General features: G+C 34.2%; 1 protein-coding gene across 3 annotated transcripts in view; it reads right to left on the bottom strand.

Annotated features, from left to right (window-relative positions):
- sno (Protein strawberry notch) overlaps positions 1 to 22,232 on the bottom strand; it is a 41,750-nt gene that overhangs the window by 5,164 nt on the left and 14,354 nt on the right. For 2 of the 3 annotated variants that reach the window (XM_088228984.1, XM_088228985.1), the window contains 17 exons: positions 21,596 to 21,745; positions 19,609 to 19,781; positions 18,565 to 18,643; positions 17,327 to 17,536; positions 15,990 to 16,165; positions 14,504 to 14,668; positions 13,174 to 13,415; positions 11,334 to 11,487; positions 10,481 to 10,615; positions 8,954 to 9,099; positions 7,803 to 7,963; positions 6,395 to 6,628; positions 4,133 to 4,467; positions 3,013 to 3,203; positions 2,156 to 2,232; positions 1,733 to 1,909; positions 425 to 609 (listed from right to left, as the gene is read on the bottom strand). In XM_088228984.1, the coding sequence (XP_088085110.1) occupies positions 425 to 609; positions 1,733 to 1,909; positions 2,156 to 2,232; positions 3,013 to 3,203; positions 4,133 to 4,467; positions 6,395 to 6,628; positions 7,803 to 7,963; positions 8,954 to 9,099; positions 10,481 to 10,615; positions 11,334 to 11,487; positions 13,174 to 13,415; positions 14,504 to 14,668; positions 15,990 to 16,165; positions 17,327 to 17,536; positions 18,565 to 18,643; positions 19,609 to 19,781; positions 21,596 to 21,745 (2,990 nt within the window). The remainder of the gene's footprint in view (positions 1 to 424; positions 610 to 1,732; positions 1,910 to 2,155; positions 2,233 to 3,012; positions 3,204 to 4,132; positions 4,468 to 6,394; positions 6,629 to 7,802; positions 7,964 to 8,953; positions 9,100 to 10,480; positions 10,616 to 11,333; positions 11,488 to 13,173; positions 13,416 to 14,503; positions 14,669 to 15,989; positions 16,166 to 17,326; positions 17,537 to 18,564; positions 18,644 to 19,608; positions 19,782 to 21,595; positions 21,746 to 22,232) is intronic. The other variant, XM_088228986.1, reaches the window with a different exon arrangement.

Here is a 22,232-nt window from a genome sequence, read left to right as displayed (position 1 = left end):
GCAGGCGTTATGTAGGCAGCATTTGGTTTTCAATGAGTAAATATCCGATCTCCAGACAGCCTTCATACTGTTGAATGTGGCGCCTGCTATTCCTAGCCGCACTCCTAGTTCTTTTGAAAGCTGTCATTTTCCGTAACATATACTCCCAGGTATTTGAAACTCTCGACCCTTTCGATGACATGGTTTGACGAAGTCAGGAAATTTTGGGCATCGAGGCATTTAAAACAAACAAATCAAAGCAAACACAAATGCCGTTTCTCCGTAGAAGTAGGCAGAAAGGATAGAACGCCATATCACTCTGTCTTCCTAAACATTCATATTTTCACATGTTTATTCCGACATTTGACATGTCAATTTGTATCAATACCTTTGGACACAGTTCAACCGTGATATGTCCCGAGTCGCATTCACATAGTGTTCTCACCTTATCTAGCGACAGCACCCCTGGCATGGCCTCGCTGTTGACGATGATGCCCACCCCCACGAGGGCGCTGGCCACGTCCTGGAAGAAGTCCCCCCTGTAGTCTTGCGGGGGCGGCACCAGCGGCGGCTCGTACTTCATTATGGTTTTCATGGTCGCCTCCAGAGCACTGCGGCCGTATTTGTTATCTATGAAAAATCACACAACATCCGTCAGGAAAAGTGCGCAGAAGGGTGACAAATACATTATTATTGTCAAACCATTATCCGCACCAGATGGAGCATAGGGCACTGTATTGTTAATGTAATGTATATGAAGGTAAGGAATGTCAGTCTTATGCTTCAGGTGCTAGTCCAGGGACAATGAAATATTTCATCTTTAAGCAACAACATTAAGTAGGCTAAAACTAAAGAAAAAAAATATTTTTTCACAGTGAAATTATATTTTTTTTTTTTTTAAGAAAAAAAAATATTAGCGTTCTTATGATTTACCCAAATATTTAATTTTGAGGGCCATTTTCAACGAGTTGCAAATAACTCGCTATTAGAAAATGGAATCAAGTTGGGGTAGAGTGAGATTCGAACCGCAGACCTTTGGTCCGTGAGTCCGAGACACTAGCCACAGGACCACAACCCGAATTTAAGAAAAAAGTTTTTTTTACATGAAATATAATTTCAATAATTTGTTTTTGAACGGTTTCTAAAGGCTTGATTTGATTATTATAGGCTCCACCCCATCCAATTATTCCATAAGAGAAGACTGCAAGAAAATGAAAAAGCATTTTGCCATAGTGATGAACATACCTTGTTTGAGAACATAGATCAAATATCTCAGTGTGTTAACAAGTTTTTTCAATATGATCATCAGCTCACCTCCTTGATTAGACTGATTACGAAACCTTCACAATATGCTTCCAACACAAACCTGACATAAATTTCCTAGATTTTCACAGTCCTTCAGATGCACAATGAGTTTTTATGGATTATTATGACGTGTTGTTCGCCCTCTTTTCCGACGTTTCAAATCGCATTAACTCAGGGTTGAAATTATTTGTGTCAATATAATATGTAATGTTATGTAGTTGTAATGTGATCCGAAACGTCAAAAGAGAGTAAAAAAGAGTGCAAACAACCCAGAAAAACTCACTAAGCTGACTCGTTATGTTCTAAAAGAACCTTGAGAGAATTTGTAGATACCATAATATGCATTGTGGAGCATAAATGGAACTATGCGATAACTTAAGGTAGTTTTTACATATTAAATGTGGGCATTACTGTATATCAGTTTTTTTCACTGAAGATTAATCCTTACCAATATTAAACTGCGAGAGATCTCTGGTCTCCGTGGCTCTCCTGTCACCGTGGGTGAGGGCACCGAGTGACTCGAGTCGCTTGGCAACAGTAGAGGCGAACCTCCTCTCTCCAGCAAGGTCGGATATGAGGAACATGTATTCGGGAGCGTTCACCTGGTTAGATCTGTGGGTTCGACCTGTAAAACAACACATGTTTAGTTGATCATTCATCAAGAACCTAACTTCTGTTACTGAAAAGAAAATGTGTAAAAATGTACAATTTTTCTCTACGGCGTTTTAAAGATTTTTATTGAAAGTGCATTTCATGAGAAAAATATAGTAACAGTGGCCATTCCATACAATTTATTATCAAAATGGTGACTTCTCCTACTACGTAGTTAGTTGGTCGTGGAGTATATAAAACTATAATAGAAAATATTTACCAAACTGTTGTACAGCTCTGTCAGCGGACCAAGGTAATTCTAGTGTAATGTGTACCCTTCTCCTTTGATTTCTCACTCTGTAAAAAAAAAAATATATATTATTAATTCAACAAACAATAATAAAATATTTGTCTGGTTTTGCTGTCGTTGGAGACACATCCAATAATTACACGATCATTTATAGCTATTCACAGTTGAAAATAACAAAAAGTGTCTTAAGCATTTTGTTTCAGATATGGAATCTCCATTTCCCAGAAAGAGTCCAGAGGTGAGCCACAGAGCTATCGCCAAGCCTGAAACGACTTCCTTATGAGCAGACTGGAGATTTAGGGTCTCACAACGCTGCAGGTACGATAAGAAAGGGGTGACTTGATATGTATTAAAGTCAACAGTTGCCCAAATTTGCCGTCTCAGGGTGGAGAATAACAGACTTAACTTAAACTCACTGAAGCAGTTTTACAAGAGCTGGTCTCAATGACTTCACGGCTATATCTGTTTTGGATAAAAAACCCACCAACTACTATTCAATAAAATAGCTGCTTGCTTAAAACTTAATAATAATAATAATAAAATCGGTATTGGTTGACCACAGTGGAATCAACAAATACGTTAAGATTACATAAACTAAGAAATTGCATGTGTTGAGGAAACTTTTTGTAATATAAGTTTACCAAAAACAATACACAGAACTTGTTAAAAAATGATGCTGCGGGAGTTTGTAAAATTGAGTTTGCCCAATGACCATCCATTTCATTTCTACCTATTTCCATGATCCATCTTTTCATATTTTTGTTAGTGATTTCTTTAAAAGTTATAGGTTTTTAATGATGTATTTTTATACATGTCCGAGTTTATACCTTCGATCGCTCTGTAGGGAGATACCACTGCTAGCTGCTTCAGAAATGATAGCCACATCCTTGTCTCCGTCCATGAACCTCTTTTTCTCCGTAAGGTTGAGGGTCTCCAGTGGAACATCAGCCTCAGATCGACTCTCGTACATGATCTGTCCATCTTCAGTCTGAATAACTCGTCCTTTCCTACCCGTCATCTGAACACAAAAATAATATAAATCTTTATCAAGCTCTATCGGATGGAACTATAATCCCACCCTTACTGTTGGATTTTTAATTATCGTATCTTTTGCAATCCTCAGTACTTAATGAAATGTACATCATTTATTTTTTAATATTTATTTATTATGTATACGGCCTAAGCCAGTTGTTTTTAATTAACACCTAGTTGTTTTTAATATTTATAAAAACCACATATTATTCACATTAATTATTGAAAAAGAAGTAAAACATTTATATTTAACTTGTTCACTTTTTCAATGAGATAGTTCAGTGCTACAAGAAATTATTTATAAAAAATGTTTTCATACACGTGGTAAAAATAGAGCATTTAATTGTACAGCAGAGTTTCTCAAAAATGTGTAAAAACATTAAAAAAATGGACTGCTTCGCAATGTCGCGGGTTTGTGTGACCTTGTGTTTGCAGTAGCCAATAAATTATAGTGTTTTTGTGGCAACCATGGGCGATCATGATTGCAACTGGCAAAATATTCTGGTTCCCGGGGTAGCAGTTTTTTTTACATTTAGCGTGTTTGGGGTAAAAATTATAACTGAACATAGGTCAACTTTTAAATGTCAGAAAAATAAAAAATAAAACTGTCATTCCTACAAAGTAATCCGATCATGTCAAACAATGTCGTAGAATGCCCGCAGGTTAGTGGTTTATACAGCGAACGACAGTTAAACCCATGTTTTCTTTGCTTCTTGTCAGTTATGTTTTACCATTCAGATGTGTGTTTTGATCACTCACTGACCAGAACTTGTGACGTTGCGGGCGGTGTGATTTCGATGTTTTAGTGGGGATTTTCAAAATTACTAAAACATTGCGATCGTCTATTGATGAAAAAAAAATTAAAAACCACTAAACATCCTCATCACTGGTTCTAGTAAATAAAGATTCACTCACCTCCGCAACATTCTCGGGCCCGCCCAGCTCGTCGATGAGCTGGTCCAGGGTGTTGGCGGGCAGCCGCTCCCCGAGACGCTCGATGGCCTCCAGCAGCTGCTCCTTCATGGTGCAGGCGCGCTCGATGGCGTCGCGCGGCGGCCCGAGGTGCAGCCCGTTGGTTCCCACGCCCATCCCACCCACACCGTGCACGACAGCCGCGTCATTGCTCTTCCTCTGTATCAGCTCTTGGATCTTGTCCTGTGTTGAAGTGGGTTTTTTCTTTGGTGGGGTCACTTTTTTAGGTTTCTTCTTTTCTATTGTCGTTTGCTTTTTCTTTCTTCCTACCCATGGATCTGAAAATTTTTAAGCATTATTTATTTATTTTACATGTTTTTTTGTTATGTACACCTTACTGGGCACAACCCGTGTCGAGGCATTCATTTATTGTGTTCCTAGTTATAATGTATGCATAAACATAATAAATAAATGGAAAAAAAAAAAAAACCGTAATAAAAATATTACATCTAAATTATGTTATTTTATTAACCCTTTCCAGCCCAAGTTATCAAAAAAACTTAGTTCCATGAGTTTTGTTAATTAATAAGGTTTAGTTAGGGGCCAATTAAGACAACAATATTTTCTTTTTTTTGTATATATTTTATTAATGTTTTATGAGAGTGGGACTCACAGGTCCCTTCAGGCAGCAAGTACATAAAAAAATAAGCAATATTATGATATTTATTCATGCAATTCTTCCTATTATTGCAACACAGGCACACTTTACAATGTGAACACAGAGTATGGCCTCGACTCTATTTTTTAAAGTAAACATTTTACATCGACCTCTTTTCTTCTCAAAAATAGGCTGATGTATGCCTCTGTTCCCTAGGCGAACGGTTCGTATTTGTATGAATGCCGCCATTTTTAAAATGAACACAAAAAACAGCTTCTTTATTTTGCCGCTAGGTGTGTAAGTTAACCTATAAGTCCCATCAGGCAGAAAAGGTTAAAAAATGCTAACTTAGATATAGGGCTGATCAGTTGCGTACACAGAGATTTCAACTAGGGTAGGCAGTAAAAAAAAAAGTACATTTTATATAGTATAAGTACCTAATCAATCTTACCAAACAGTTTCCTTCACTAGTCACATTAGTTTGAATCACTATGCTGTAGGTAGTTAATATAGAAATTACCTAAGCTACATCAAATATCCAAATAAATGCTAAATTTATATGATAAATTTCTTATTTTTAATATAATTTATTTAATATATTGCTACGAAATCCTTCTTTTAAATATTTTTATATCTTCATTTATTACGGTTGCTACACTCGAAATTAAATCATTTTGGGCTCTATTTGATATTCTAGTAAATGCACTACTAGATAATTGCAAGTGATTTTCCAAGATACCGACATATTTAGCTAGCAAATCAATAATTTCCAAAAAATTACCTTTTTTTTTTAAATGAACGCGAAACAAAAATACTCTCGATGGTATAATTTTAAATCAGATACCAATTTGAGGTTATTTATTCGACATGACTGTCTTTTATTAAATAATAATTGAAAAAAACGCTAGATGTTAGTAATGTATTTGTTTGTTCTTTCTAAAACAATGTACCTACCAACGTTCAAAAAGCACAGCCTACTAGCTTACATACACGCGTAATTACAAAAGAAATAAAACCCACACACATATCGTTTCCGCATCGCGTTATGTTCATATGGAAGAAAAAGGCATTTGTAGTTCGTGCTTCTCCCGACCCAGGCCGATAGCGGCGCGCTGATCGGTACAATATATTACTTAACCGAATTATCTCGGGCGCGTTTTTCAAATTTTAAAAATAGTTACTAATATTTTTGATATTATTTTAATGAAATTCTAGTAGGGTAGGCACTGCTTATATGCCTTTATGGAACGCACGCCACTGGGGCTGATAACTTGGCAGGACTCACAAGTCCCGTCAGACGGGAAAGGCTTAAAACATCAGTGAACAGAGCCTGAAATCTTGAAAAACAATATCAGTATCCAAAGGCTGTGAAATCATACTAGTCCTGAAATAATAATTGATTCGGGTCAATCATGGCAACGCGTATATTACAGATGTCACGTTCTATTAAAAATATTAAATTTGGATTACAAACCATTACAGGTGGCTGGTTAGTAAGTGATTTTTGTGTAAAGAATATGCATTTAGTAGTCCCACAAATCGACAATGAAACAGTCGTGTCCTGAGACCGGTTAATATTATTATTTAATGATGCAAAATAATCTTACCATCATCGCTGTCACTGCCACTGTAGAAAGGATTGAAATCGCTACTTCTGTCCGTTCCCGAAGCGTTTTCCTCATCGTCCATCTCCAGGGTGCTGTTGTTGCCTTCGTCGGAGTCACTGATGGCCACAGGCGGGGGAGGGGAGGGGGAGCGTTCGGAGCCCGAGGACGAGGAGTACCGCCGCGGCCGCTTGACAGCTCGGCCAGATGACCGGCTGCTGGCCATAGTGGCTGGGGCTGGAATTACAATAATCAAATAAATTACCTTAAGGGCCAAGACACAAACTAGCCGGCCACCGACGCTAGATATTTTAAGTATTTAGTTACACATCCTGCCTAATATTGTCTAAAATATTTACAATTCAAACAGAGCTCAAAGTTGTAACTGACAAATAAATGCATGCATTGATAGAATTGATCGGGTTGTGGTCCTGTGGCTAGTGTCTCGGACTCACGGACCAAAGGTCTGTGGTTCGAATCCCACTATACTCCAACTTGATTCCATTTTCTAATAGTGAGTTATTTACAACTCGTTGAAAATGGCTCTCAAAATTAAATATTTGGGTAAATCATAAGAACGCAAATATTTCTTTTTTTTTTTTAAAAAAAAAATTATTTTCAAACACCATGGCGCGCTGTAAGTAAAAACTTGCAATATAAATTTGTATGGAGAAAGGCGGCTTGGGTATTTTAAAATATTCCCAAAGTCTGATTGAATCACAGAGAAAATGTAATTACTTTGCAGTGGTTTTAATGCATTTAATAAAAAATCCTTTCATAATCTCTCATAAAAGAAAATAAATAATACTTTAATGGTACAATGTTTTGAGTATGTCCAAATGCTTACAGACTGGCTGGATTTTCTCCCTAAGGAGTTGTTCATATTTAAATTTGTTGCAACAGAGAGGGAAAACATTTTTGAGAAGGGAATATGGGAATCTAGGTATTTACAGGGCTTATGACCTGTCGTTGGCTGGTTTATTTCCCTCTCTGTTGCAACAAATTTAAATATGAACAACTCCTTAGGGAGAAAATCCAGCCAGTCTGAAAGCATTTAGACATACTCAAAACATTGTACCATTAAAGTATTATTTATTTTCTTTTATGAGAGATTATGAAAGGAATTTTTAATAAAATATCTGTTACAGAAGCACGGAGTATGACAAAGACATTTTGATTTAAGATTTCCATCCTATATACCTTAGATATTAACCTAACTATCCGCATAGAATTAACAATTCAATAATCAGTTATTATTTCTGTTGGAATGAAGCCAATTGTTCCAACGAAAGAATTATAAGTGTAGTAGAAAAACAGAGGTAAAGATCTTCTTAACTTGGCACTACAATGCAGTTAGAAGAACAAATAACAGACATCATATTTAAATCAGATTTTTTCAAAGGCAACTCACGTGCTTTCCTCTTCGGCACAGTATGCTTTCCATTCTTGGGCTTTTCTATGGCGGGAACGGTAGAACTGGCCTTCTTGGGAGGCTCCAGACCTAACAATCGGTGTATCCGATTCCGATCTGGAGCTGGGAAATGTTTTTCTACCAGTGTCTGCATTACGCCCCTGGAAATCAATCATTTTATTTAGGAACACATTCAAATTAGTTGTGTAATTTATTTGCGGATGTTTGTTGTAATCAACTATCAAATAAAAAAATTAACCAACTGGTTACACTTTAAACTTACTCTTATTTTATTTATTTATTGAAACCAACACAGCCATACAAGCTGTATCAGTCCTTTAAATGATGTTCAGTGAGTTTTTTAAAATATCAATTTGTTATTGGACTATCAAACTAAGTCATAAAATTATGTATCTTATTATCATAACTACGATTTTTTAAAGTTTTTTAATTTTGAAAATGCCCACTGAAACATCAAAATTACACCACCCAAGATGTCAGGAGTTCAAGTCAGTGAATTTTTATGACATTTAAAAGTAGAACCCCATACCATAAAAACAAATTATCTGTACCCGCTAAATGTCAAAAAACGTGGCAACTCCGGAAACCGAAAATCTGTTGTCGGTTGCCACAAAAACATAACAACCGACGGCATGGAATGCTCTCCCAGCAGAAGTCCGAAACTGTGAGAGTGAAGTGATGTTTCGGAAGAAACTTAAAACCCACTTGTTCTCTAAATCATTTGAATAAATTCTTAGCATGTGGTGACAAAGTAAATTATTTTTCTTAAATTAAAAAGTTAAAATTACATTTATATATTTATATAATCACTTTGTAAAGCGCCCTTGAGGTATTATATTACGAAAATGGCGCTATATAAGTTATCCATAATTATTATTATTATTACGATGTTTCAAAGAAGTTAGAAACTTGGCCCAACAACTAAATGCTCCAATTTTTACTGCGAGAAAAAAAACATTTTTTATGTCCAATTTCCCTTAGCACAAAACAAATGTTTTTATAAATATTTTTTTTTTATTATGACATTTTTTTTTGACCAGTCTCTTTTTTGGTTGGCTGGAAGATATTCCTTTTACCAATAGCCCGATAAAGTGGATAAATTTTTGTAATTAAAAAAAGAATAAACTAACTTGGCTGTTGATACGAAATCATTGAGTTCCCCATCATCCCTCTCCAACTGCTCCAGAGTACGTGCCTCTCCTGTGCTCTGTAGACCGATGACTACACACTTGCCACACTTCACAGCCTCTCGCGCCACTACCACTGCGTGATTTACCTGCAAGCGACAATCAAATCTAATTTCACTAACCCCTAAAGAAGATAGGAAATACTATGAAAAATCTATGCATTTCGTTGCCTTAATTTGAATACAATATAAGTCACTAATATCCGTATGCAGAGACAAAACTTAAGGCGAGGAAAGTACATTCTAATTTCAAATACAGAGAATAACCCGAAGGTGAAGACAATAGAATGTACTTTCCTCACCTTAAGGTTTGTCCCTGCATACGGGTATAAATGATCCTTTACAGGAGACAACACAAACTTCATAAATCAGTAATTTTGTATGAAACATTAGTGGTTTTTTTTTTAACCAAATATTTTGTTTTTAAGGTATACATGATTTTTAATTGTTTTATCTATTTAAAAAAAAACAAGTAAACTACTGTGCTACTGACCACCAACTGACTTAAGCTGTATTTCAATGAATATGTATACATCTTTTTTGAGATATGCATTATTTTATTATTAATTGAATTGACATTCACTTTGTAACACTTCATTGTAAATTATTATGAAAATAAAACTTTGTTTTACACAATTTTTATTCGTTAACAATCATATTACAGATTTAATATTGAATCTTAGGCTTAATTATTGTAACTTCTACTTATGTGCTAAATTTTAAGAAATAAATTCTACTTAACGTTCTTTCCCTCATTGATCATGTTTTCATATCTGTACTTTAGATAACTATCCATATATATGCTAACACCTTAGATAAGTGGAATAAACCCCCTTGCTTTAAGTTTCACTGATTAATTTGTTTAAATTCTATGACATTGTGAACAATGTTCTGTGTTTACTTTATTAGTTTTATATCATCCGTCAATGGAAGGAGTTCTCTCCCGAAACTGTAGTAGTGTTCTTGTAAAGGAATAAAAATTGTGTAACACTAATAACAAAGTTTTATTTTCATAATAATTTATGCGTTATTACATTACCCACTACAACATTTTTCGCGCCGTATTTCACGAATAATTGCCACTTTTTCTTATTACTTATTAGTAGACATCACCCATTCGTCGCGTTCATTATGCATTGAACATAGAACATGAATAAATATGAAAAAACATAGTAAAAATCCCCAAAACAAGGATGTAATCTGATCCTAGTGCCCTTCAGCATCAGTCCTTTACGTTAGCCACCTATTTGGATTTTATTACTTAAGTTCTTATTTCAAAAACAATATTTTTCATGATTGAAGAGTTTTTGCCCAATTGTTGACAATATTTTTGTTCGGTATGTCCAAAAAATAGCTCGTTATAAAAGTGAATAAATGTATGGGGAAAACCATAAACTAAAATGTCAACAAATGTTTCCTCACTACATCCGAGAAATGTGTCACTTTTGAGAAAGAGAAGCCATTATGTTACCTTTGAAGCGATGCAGAGGTACTTAAAGAATCGCTGATGAGCCGACCAGAACTGTCCCCACATGGTTTTTTTCATTCTGTTCTCCGCGTCTATTAGTTCTGCAGCTTCTGTGAATTTTTGCATAGCTTCGACCCACTGCAAATAATTTAATAAAAATAACAATTAACAGGTAGGTAGCCTAGAAAACACAATTCATTTAAAAACCTCGACAAATTTGATTATTATTTATCCATCCACATCATATACAAATATAATGACTTCAGATTATTCTAATCAATTAATAAAAGAGAATACACGATAGTAAAAAAGACCAATAAATAATATGAGCCGATTTTTTGTTCAGTGCAATGTATGCATATGTAATTCATCGAATATAAGCAAATATTTTTTTTTGTTTGTTTTCAGTTGACTATGCTCTATATTATAAACTATACTTTAAACCAACACTAAGTACGCTATTCTAGAAAGTATGAATATTTTTTTTAAAGACTTAGAAGCTTTGTATATCAGGTAAGAATTGCATAAATTAAGCATATTATTTATTAAATACTTAGTATAAAAAATACTTAATTTTTACTCTCTTATTAATATTTAAAAAATATTTAATTTAAACTCTTTTATTTCCATAATTATATAAAATCATGATTTACAACCCCTGCTTGCACTCGTATATAACATAGGAATTAGTTTAGTCTCCCACCAGTCTGACGATGTCGGTCACGACGAAACTCGGTCGCTGGTAAAAATTTATAAATAAAAGTGGAATAAAACTATCTACGTATTTTTATTATTACAAGTATAAAAGATACATGAAAATTTAAAACAAATTCCCGATGAATATAGGAACACTTACCAAAGCAACAGATCTATCGTATGTCTCTTTGAATTCCTTAGTAAGAGGCACTTCTTCAATTTTAAAAGCCACTCCGTGAAATGATAACTGTCGGGCGATGTACATTCCTCTGAGCTTCATGTCCATGGCCACGATCTCCATAGCACCAACGCCTCTGAAATTATTTATAGAGATTAGAGAGATTAAATTATTAGAGAGTTCATAAGGATCATAAAAATTACTAATTTAAAAATACTTTTTTGACGAGATTTTTGTCATTTTGAACAAAACAATGAAGAATTCTACGATACATGAAACAATTTGTTTCAAAACAATAGTATAAAAATTTTGACGCTTGTGGTAGGAAAAATAAACATTTGACTCAAATGCTTGTAAAATACTCCGCTGACTTTTCTTGAACAGAATACGTCAAGTCAACCGGATATTTTGAATAAACAAATTGCATAATAAAGCTTCAGCACTATACTGTTGCTCAACAGCTATGCAGACGTATTGAAGAAAGGCTATTTTATTTACAGAACTAAAAAAGTGTGAAATGTTAAGTTGGCTAGAATGCTGCGGATACCATGAACATCCCATAGGACTAATGTTTCTATAATCCGAGAATTGGGTATTGAACAGCGTCTTTCTTCCATTATGCATATCTGTGTTCTCAGATACTTTTGCCGCATTACGAGGCGAAGATTCGGATACATGGAAAAATTGGCGGTGCACGAACAAGTAGCTGGAAGTTGATTTTGCGGAAGAAGTCCTACAAGACGGATAGACTTGGTGACAGAAACTGGTGGAGGCGGACCCTAATGACATGCCTCCCTCCTGTCAACTCTGACAAGAGCGAAGGACTAAAAAGAAGAAGAGTTGCGGGAAAATTTACATAAATGTTGAGAGACAAAAAACTACACACTCATCTTAAAGTGAAATCATTAATATTTCAAATGAATGAAGAAATTCAGTGCTCCAGGAAATTGGATACAAAAAATGATTTTTTACAAGCGGTAAAAAATGGAACATTTAATTGTACGGCAAATTTAATTAATTTTATTTATTTTAATAGTATAATTATACATTTTTACAATTTAAAAAAAAAATTCACTTGTTATATTTTTAGTAAAACTAAAATCCCACCAAGCCACTTTCTGTAGCTTGTTATCTAAAGTATCTCAAAATAGTGTGAAAAAGTTAATAAAAATGAACTACTTTGAATTACATCACAAGTTCTTCCGAATCAGCCAATGATGGTGTTGTGATAGATTTCCGGGAAGCCAACTCACCAATCAGCAGAACTCACTGACTAAGATTGGTTACGTCACTGGCGGAGTAATTACAAAACTTGAAAAAATTAAAGCGCTGATAAAATAATAGATAAAAATATTTTTAGCTTAGTTTGATAACAAATATTAAAAAAAAAAATTAAAAAAAACACTGAATTTCCTCATTGCATTTACAATAAGGACCTATATTACAAAACACCAAGGTGACTCTAGCGGTCAATGGCATATTTTAGTTTTACAATGATAAATAAAATTTAACATTATAGACTATATAAAAATATTTGAGCACTTGAGAACTCTCAAAAGAGTGGATCGCTTTGATGTCACCTCTTGAAGTGCTGTTTATGAGTGTCATACCCTGCCTATACCCCACACATCATACAACTTGTATCTATCTTGGAAAGGGTTTATCTACGGAGATAGAATGTATAAAAACAAACATGGAAAAACATAGTTTATTATATTATTTAAAGTAACAGATAAATATGAAAAAATGTAATATGTGTATATATTATGTAAATGTGACCTTTTTTAAAGCAAATAAAGATATTATATTTATTATTACTAACCTCTTTTCTACCGCAGATATGAAGTCATTGAATGTAGGGAAAGGAGTGCCCTCCCCCCACATGCCGAGCCTGACCATGTACGCCATGTTTCTGGGCTCCGACGCCCCTGTGGCTGATGCGTAAACGACTCTGGCATTGGGGAGCCTCTTCTGGAGCTCCAAGGCTGTGAGGCCGGTCTTGGTGGGCTTGGAAGACCCCACAGGGCATAAGTTCTTAGCTTTGTGGCACTCGTCAAAAACAATCTGTATTTTATTTGGTCAAGGTAGAATATCGGTGTTTTTCGTGGACGTTAAGAAATAGCATTTTAACCATACCAATACAAAGTTAAATTAATTTTAAAACACAATTAATCGCTGATATCTTAAAAAGTAAATTAACGGAGGTCATAATCGGGTGTACATTTTTCTGTGCGGGTAATGTGATGTCTTAATTTTAGCGCAATATTGTTATTCTTCAGATTGCAAATCACTAACTAATACAAAGAAATAATTTCAGTAATTATCTCAAAACTGGTTATTTTACCTAAGCTATCTAGCAACTTTATTGCTTCTTAACGAGCCCGTTTTCTCCGTGCAGTGGCAACGAAGCGTGGATTGGCACCTGGCGTGGTTTTCAAATGAGCACCTTTTGAAATAAAACAACAAATACTTACTCAACGTGCTTACGCGACTTTATTTTACTAAAATATTCAATAACATGGTCAAAGTTGACCTTTCTTTCCCTTTCAATTGACAAAACAGAGATCGGATAGCTGCGCTTGGCTCATAGATGATCTTAAATACGATTTAATTAACTTTAATTTTGAAAAGCCTCTTTCACACGAAGCCACCGAAACGCAAATAGTTAGGAAGAATCTGAGACACAGCGCTAGATTCGGAACGGAAGAATAGTCCCATTTTACAATGAATCTCAGAACCTGCGGGGTAGTCTACTGGACTGCCACTTGGCAAGAAATGCCGGCAGATATTGATATATTTAATGGTTTCTAAAACATAACAAACAAAGAACATATTCACGTTATTAGCTTTATTAACAATTTCCTGCGTGTTAACATACGACAATTACTTACAATCGCGCTTCAAAATATACAAATTTGTGTCTTATATGGATAGGTGAATGAAGAATTCGCTCGCCCCCCGCGCTCACCCCACTTGTCGCGCGTGCTCGTGATTGTGAGAGTATTTTTTCTGCGCTGCACTGCGGACGGTGTCACCCCGTGGTCACGCTGCCACTGTCCCCATGTACCCCCTTTAAATCTTTGATTAAGACAAATTGTCACCGGCCTTAGAATAGACGTCCATCTAGTAATAAACACATTATTTAAGGATACACATCCGTCGAAGTCTTCACCACACCACTGAAGCAGTTGCTTCAGTCTGGATTTATATTTCCCTATTGAAGATTGGGATTCCCCAATGAGGGCCGAGTAGGTGGAGAACACGACTCCCTTCTTCACATTTCCATTCACCGCAGATGATATTTTAGCATACTTAAACTGAAACAGATGAGAGATATTTTGAGTACTTTTTTAAATATTATTTATTTCTTTTTTTATTAATTTATTATCATATTATATACGTATATGTTAGTTTGCCTTAGCACGGGTCTTCCCCTACTAGGCTTTATATATAGTTATATAGTTGGATAATTTATATAGCGCCATTTTTGTGAAAATCACCTCAAGGGCACTGACTGCTTTATAATATTATTAATAAAAATTAACAAACTTGAAAATAGACGAACTATATCTGAATTATGCTATTTATATAAATTATTAAATAATAAAGTAGACTCTTTTAATCTACTCTCCAAAATTAATCTTAGTGTCCCCTTTCGCGTGACAAGAAATAAGCTTTTATTCCATCTGCCCGTCTGTAGGACTAACTATGCACAACACTCTTTCCTCTATCGTTCTTGCTCTAACTATGAGGTTTTTTTTTCATCTATTGATATATTTAACACGCCCCTTTATTTATTTAAAAATAAATTAAGACTGACTTTTTCTGGCTGCGATAAGGTCCCACTTGCTATTTACTGATGTTCACACTTACACACACCTGAACACTTACTCCCATATACACACCTATACACATAAACACACACTTATTTTGTACCACAATTTAGTATGTATGATTTTTATTTCGAAACTTCGCTGGTCTGTCCTTAAACCGTATCTTTTTTATCTTTATATATATAATTCCTCTGTACGTGTGTGTGATGTCACCGTACTCCTCCTAAACCGCTTAACCGATTTACGTGCGGTTTTCAGATAAATATAGATCTTTGCGCTATGCATGTTTGTAGATATTAAAATCTTCAATCGAATATGTAAAAAAGAAGTTAGGAGCATAAATGTTTTATTCATCGATCTACCAGGGTTGCATTCGAGGAGAATGCATTTGCAAACAAGATGGAAAGATGTTGTTTTTTTGTGTATAAAAAAAGTTTGTTTTTGAATGTTTACAAACAGCATTTGTTTTTTTTTTTTTAAATATAAATTTTATATTTGAAGCACTAACTTTGTGGTTATTCATTATAATAAAATAAATAAAACGACTTTGTTTTAACCACAATTTTTTTTAGCACTAGGTTTTTAGCTTTGAAACCGGTCGGTGGAAAAAATTTAGTGGTTAAAAACAAAATTGTTTTATTTATTTTGTTTAGAATATTTTTTTTTTTTTAATTTTGCCGAGATAAGGCTCAACTAGATAGTGCGAAACTTCTAACGAGTGGAGACGATTCCTACTTATCACCCTGGCCAACTTCACGAGGAGCGATCATGGATCAAGTATTTTTAATTTAGTAATATAATGTACCTTATTGAGTGGATGTACATCTATTTTAGAGGCGCCTATGTCTTTGAGATCTCTCTCTGCATCATACTTGAGATCATTAGATACGGATACCCAGATGGCTCTCTTCCTTCCCTTCAGATAATTTTCAAATATTATTCCGGCTATCGTTCTGCCTTTTCCCACTCCGGCACCATCGCCTGTAACCATAAGATTTATTGTATATAATATAAACTAAATTGCAAGAACGAAGAACATCGATCGATCTTACGACTTTATATAAAATAATAAAACCAATGTTTGATACCCCTGATCTACTGAAATTGATTTCATTCTATGTACCACCTAGATTAAGCAGAACATCTACAATATTTTATTGTCAAAATTCTCGAACGGTAGCTCAATATAACTCACCTATTGTTAGATTACAGAATACCGGGAATGAATATGCATCACATTTTGATATATTTAGTTTATCCCTGCCTAACTTAAAAAATAAAATGACCAACATATTTTTATCAAAAAGAGCAAATCATCTTCAGAAGATTGGGTTGGAATAGTTATAATTTGATTGATTAATGTATTTTGTTATTGTATAATTTCTTTAAAATATATATGTATTTCAAGTAATTCATAATGTGTACAGTACGAGTATATTAATATTTCATACTCAATTATTTTTTTTTAATATTTTTATTTTTAAGCACTCTTTATACCACACTTATGTAAATGGCAGAAATGCCATATCTAAATAAATAAATAAATAAATAATATATAATAACAAATTTTAGCAATCTCGCCTCATTAAAAACCTTCCAGATACAATAATATGCACCATGAAGAAAGAGTGAGTAATAAAATTAATTCAAAAGACGTTAAGGAATAATGTTGTGTACATAAAACCTCCAAAATACAAAAGTTTGATTTTTCCTTGTTCTTCAAAATTCCAAATCGTTTTTTTGGGTTAGTGACTTTTGCCTGAACGGCGACAATGTGAACCTATGTCCCAAAAGATAATAATATTGTTGAGTTTCCGACGCAAGTTGGCAACTACAAATTTTCAAAAAATGGGATTTCTTCATAAATGGCATCAAATAATCTTTATCTAAAAAATAAATATCTCAAATTATATAGATACAAAAAAGAATATTTTATAATATTCAGCTTGCAATTTTATTTGAATCGCTGATTTGGGATGAGCTTTTAACTTTAAAAGTGCAATATCTCACAACTAGAAAAACATCGTTTTTGCAAAAAACTAGACGATTATGTAACTGCTGAAACTGATCGGTTTATTGAAAACATACTATGTTTTGTTTAAATTTATTTTAAGATTATAGAGCCTTTAGTAGTGCACTTACCAATGAGGAAGCCAGCTCTGGATTTGTCAGGGAGCAGATGTGAGTGCGCTTGTGCCGCGTACACTACGGCCTCCAGCTGCAGAGCGCTGAGCCTACCCGTGTTGATCGTGTCATCGGGGAGGACCGTTCGGTACCAAACATCGGCGGCCTCGACTGAAGACAGCGACGCCGTCTCTACCACGGGATCGGGGTGCTTCTTGCCCAGTTTTACTGGAATATTATACATCCATATATAAATAATTGACCGTCAATACTTTTTCTATGCAAAGGTAAATCAAAAGCATTTAAATTCTACAGAATGATAGTGATAAGGATGTCAAAGTCAACATGTATTAAAATGTACAAAAATGCATAAATAAATTTGTTTTCTCACAGTTGAGTAACAAAATGAAATGTTTTTGTTTTGAAACTAGACATAGGAAAATATAGAATGTGGAGAAAAACAGTCTTAATACTCCTACTATACAAGAATTGTAAAATGAGTTACTCGAGGAACAAAAGAAATAACCTAGGAATATTTCATTCCAATCTTAAAAAATATATTATCGGTGAATTTTGATATGACACGATAGCATAAATAAATCAATTCTTATTACCAAACATATCATTCAGCAAGCAAGAAAAGAATTTTAGTTTAACCGTACTTTTTTACTGTCTGTTTCATATAAAATAATGATAAAAAAATATTATTCAAATATATGTATCCGACCTCTCACTCGCTATATTAGAGACCCAATATTTGTTTGTAAATAAGGTCACATCCTGTCAGTCATTAGTGATGAGAATTCTAAAGAAATATTGTATGATTTTCATAAATAGACACAAGGTAAGAATGAAAGAATCAGAATTTTTCCATTCATAAATTAATCATTTATTCATATTTCCTCTGAATCTTGAATCGATAATTTAGTTTGAGAAAGGTTCGTAAGTTATACTTGTATCTATTATTGTAATAATAAGCTACTCTTCCTTAAGAGAATTTTCAATGAAAAGTTAAAACAAAACGTCTTGACTTAGTCCAGTGATTGGATTAAGAAATTGTATCTGTTTATCTGGTAAATTTTTAGTTGATTTACGATACAAAGCACCTATCAATCAAGTTCAGGAATGGAAACTAAACTAAGGCATTAGTACGGAAAAAAGTATTTACAATAATTTTTTTTTTTAAATACCAATTTTATTTACAATTCAATAACTATTTATTGAACGGTAAGCAAAATAAAAACGGAAAAACTAACATTTTGAAGGCATGTAGTCGGCGTAGGTTTCCGCTACACCCATTTCTTCATCATCTACCTCTTCTTCTTCACCGACCATCTGAGGGAAAAAAAAGACATAATTTTAATCAACACTGCTTTGAGTATGTCAAAATCTTTACTTGGTAGTTAATAAAACTCTCGGGGGATTTTATGAAGACATATAAATACATGGCAACAGAGGAAACATTGGTCTCAAATTTTTCAGGCATTTTCTGGTAATTAAGTGGAAGAATTTTACCTGCATCAAAAACTCTTTTTCTTCCTATACTTCAGGTGCCAGTTAAGAAACAGTGAAATATAGACCTCCCGGGAATCAAACATGGTGGGCTAACACGCCAACCGCTAAACTATGAGGTTGACTTATCTCCACTATATTTCTTTTCCGGAATTTCCACCCGAATAATCATCAAATCAAAAACGCTCGTCCAGGATTCTGGTTCTATTCCACACACGAAACTGTATTATTCATCCGCCCGGACACAAATAAAAACACTATTGAACTAGCCAATATCATGTCAGCCCCGAAAATAGCAATATTTATTTTAATTGACATAAATGGAATAAATAAAAGACCACACAAAATTCAAAATTATTATTTTAAAAATACAATTGTGTAACTATAACAATAGTAAGCAAGTAAATACACATGAGTTCTTTTTTAAATATATAATAAAACATTTTCAAACATTAAGAAATGTCTAAGAATTATATTGTAAGTTAAAAATGAGATTCAACTCGATTTATAATTGGTCCAGAACCAAATATATTAGCCTTATCTTCATACTCATTACCATATCTATGGAGTCCGGGGATAGGCGAGTACATGTGATAGTTGGTTTTAGAGCTCGTGAAATAAAAAGGAGATCTACGGTGGGTATGTCAGCCGGGTACATGGATACACACCAACTCCAGTAAATCTTGACAGTCAATAAATGTGTTGATTACTTTATAAGGAGTAAAAGGTATGTTAAACTTTGTCTATCTTAAGATTGTAAAACAATATTTTCCCAAGTTGTAAGTTACCTTTTGCTGTTCTCCCCACATACTGGAGACCGGCATCCCCCCCTGGCCTCCCCAGCCCGCCCCCATTCCCCCCAGCATGCCCGCCAGGGGTCCTCCCATGCCCCCGGCCAGGATCTGGTTCAAGTTCTGCAGCAAGAAAGGGTTCATTGTAAGCCCCATTCCCGCCATCTCCACTGGAAGGGAAATAAGACGATAAGATAACTGGCATATTTGATGAGATTAAATCGTAGATAACCATGAAAAAATGCATAGATCAACCAGAGAAAGTACTAATACATAAACATCACTAAAATGTTCCAATAATGAAGAGGAAACTCTTTCTCTTAGATGCAATTTGACACACATATATAACAAGCACTAATCTACGCGCATAAAACTAATGTGGAAACACTAATATTTTTCATTATTTATTGTGTAAAATAACATACACAGTATGCCTCGTTTTATACTAAAATTTTATAATATTACTAATCATGTACACTATTTGATTTACAAATAAAACGAGACAAAAATTCAATCAGGCTGTCAATAAAATTTTTATGTTTGAGCATGCAGTGAATGAATTAAATGTGAAAATAAGCACATAAAACACAGTGATATGTTAGAAACACAATATTTAACAACACAGAATTTTATTTTGACTAACAAAAGCATACAAAAAAAATGCATCAAGCAAAAAATAAATAGATGTGTGCGAACACTAAAATGTGTGGAATGTAAATTAAACAGTTGATACAACTAGTCAAGCAACAATTAATGAGTAATAAATAACAGTCTTTCTTTAAATGTCACACTTCTCAATGCTCTAAGCACTACATTACAATCAGACACAAATATCTCATCACCTCAATACTAAAAAATAGTAAACGAACTGTAATACTGTGTACTGAGTGTAAATTAAAAAAATTGTGTTTTAAAAATGCATATGTTTATTCAGATTAAGTATTTCATACTACATTGTACAATTCGTACAATGCTTCAATCAAATTTCCAAACATTTCGCACATTATATAATAAATAAATGATATAAAAAATATTTTAAGCAAAACTTGCAGCATACGTATTGTTACAAGTTAAAAATTTGTGTTAAACTTCAAAAGCATGTATATTATCAAAACTTTTACAGCTACTGTATTCGTCGAACTGGGCTGAAAAAACTATATTACAAAATAGAGGTGAAAGTTTGAGTTTTGCTAATTAAAAAATGAGATATTATAGGAATTAGCGGAGCATCAGTATTGGCAAAATGTGTGAATCATTTAGATACGAAATTTCAAAACTATTCACATATTTTACACATTTAACTTATCGTTTTAATTTAATTTTCTTTGTTGACCATAGGGCATTTTCTCCTAAGGATGCATCTTCAAAAACAGATGCCTTGACTGAGTATATTTTAGATTTGTAACTTAATAATAATTAACAAAAAATAAGTACCTTAGAGTCGAAACTCACATTTGGAAATTTTGCATAAATATAAAATAATGTGTAACCTATTCTATGTAACTTTTCATCTACCAACCTTTTTTGGAGTCGAAACTCAACTCAAATTCCTTATATTTTTAATGAACTCGACGTAACACTTATTTTTTAGTGAGAGGGTTGTCTTAAGTGTTACTTCACCTTATTTATTTAAAATATTATATTTGAGTTCTAATAAATAATTAGGCTTTGACTTTATATTTTAATCGTTTATTGTATTTTTACCTCTATTTGTGTTAATGTAAGAACATTTTTTATGCCAATTTGTACCTTGTATGATTTTGAAATAAATTAATGAATGAGAAAAGGCAGAGGTATTTGCAATTTTTCTACACTTATTTTTTTTTAATAAAATGCGCATTTTCATTCTAGGTTTAATCAAAAGACATCTTCCAAAAAATGGATTTTTAACAGCTACGGAAACTAAGGATAAATATAATTCTATAAAACTGACTACACGAATACGGCTTTGTAGTAAGGTAAAAGCTCAGCGTGCGTAACTCACTCTGGGCGAGCAGAGAGGCGGCGTTGTACGCAGCGGCGGTGGGGCTCGGCTGCATGGAGGCTGCGCCCTTGTGCATCATAGTGCCCCGCATGGAGGGCGGGACTCCGCTGGTCGGAGGCAGGTAGCCCATCATGCCGGCTCCCATAGCGGCTGACACATACACACATTGTTACATCCCTATCCGCATTTTCCACTACTCGACACTATTCGAAGGACGAGTCTAAAAATATTTTATCTGAAGAGACGGAGAAATTTTAGACAAAGAATCTTATGTACTTATATTCGAGTATATGTTTCATCATCATAATGATCATTCCCTTTCCGAACCTAATGGTGCATAGGACACTGCATTGGTACACCGGTCGCAGTGTATCTTTATCATTTTTGTTGCATGAAGGTAAGATGATCAGTCTTACGCTTCAGGTACCAACCAGTCCAGGGACTATGAAATATTCTATGTATATATGTTTACGGGTTTTTTTTCACCACAACAGGCCAGGTGGCCCCAGGCTTGAGAAAAATCACATTCTAATTTTTGTTCTCACCGGGAATCGAACCCGGACTTAACCACTACACCACGGGGGCCACGTGTTATAGTAGGTTAAATAATATAGAAGAATTCATCAACATTAATTAA

The sequence above is a fragment of the Micrasema longulum genome, unplaced genomic scaffold, assembly GCF_059751315.1.
Source record: "Micrasema longulum isolate JH-2025_06_02 unplaced genomic scaffold, ASM5975131v1 h1tg000624l, whole genome shotgun sequence".
Lineage (NCBI taxonomy): Eukaryota > Metazoa > Arthropoda > Insecta > Trichoptera > Brachycentridae > Micrasema > Micrasema longulum.
Note: the sequence above shows the minus strand (reverse complement) of the source record. Positions and strands in the feature narration are given on the sequence as shown.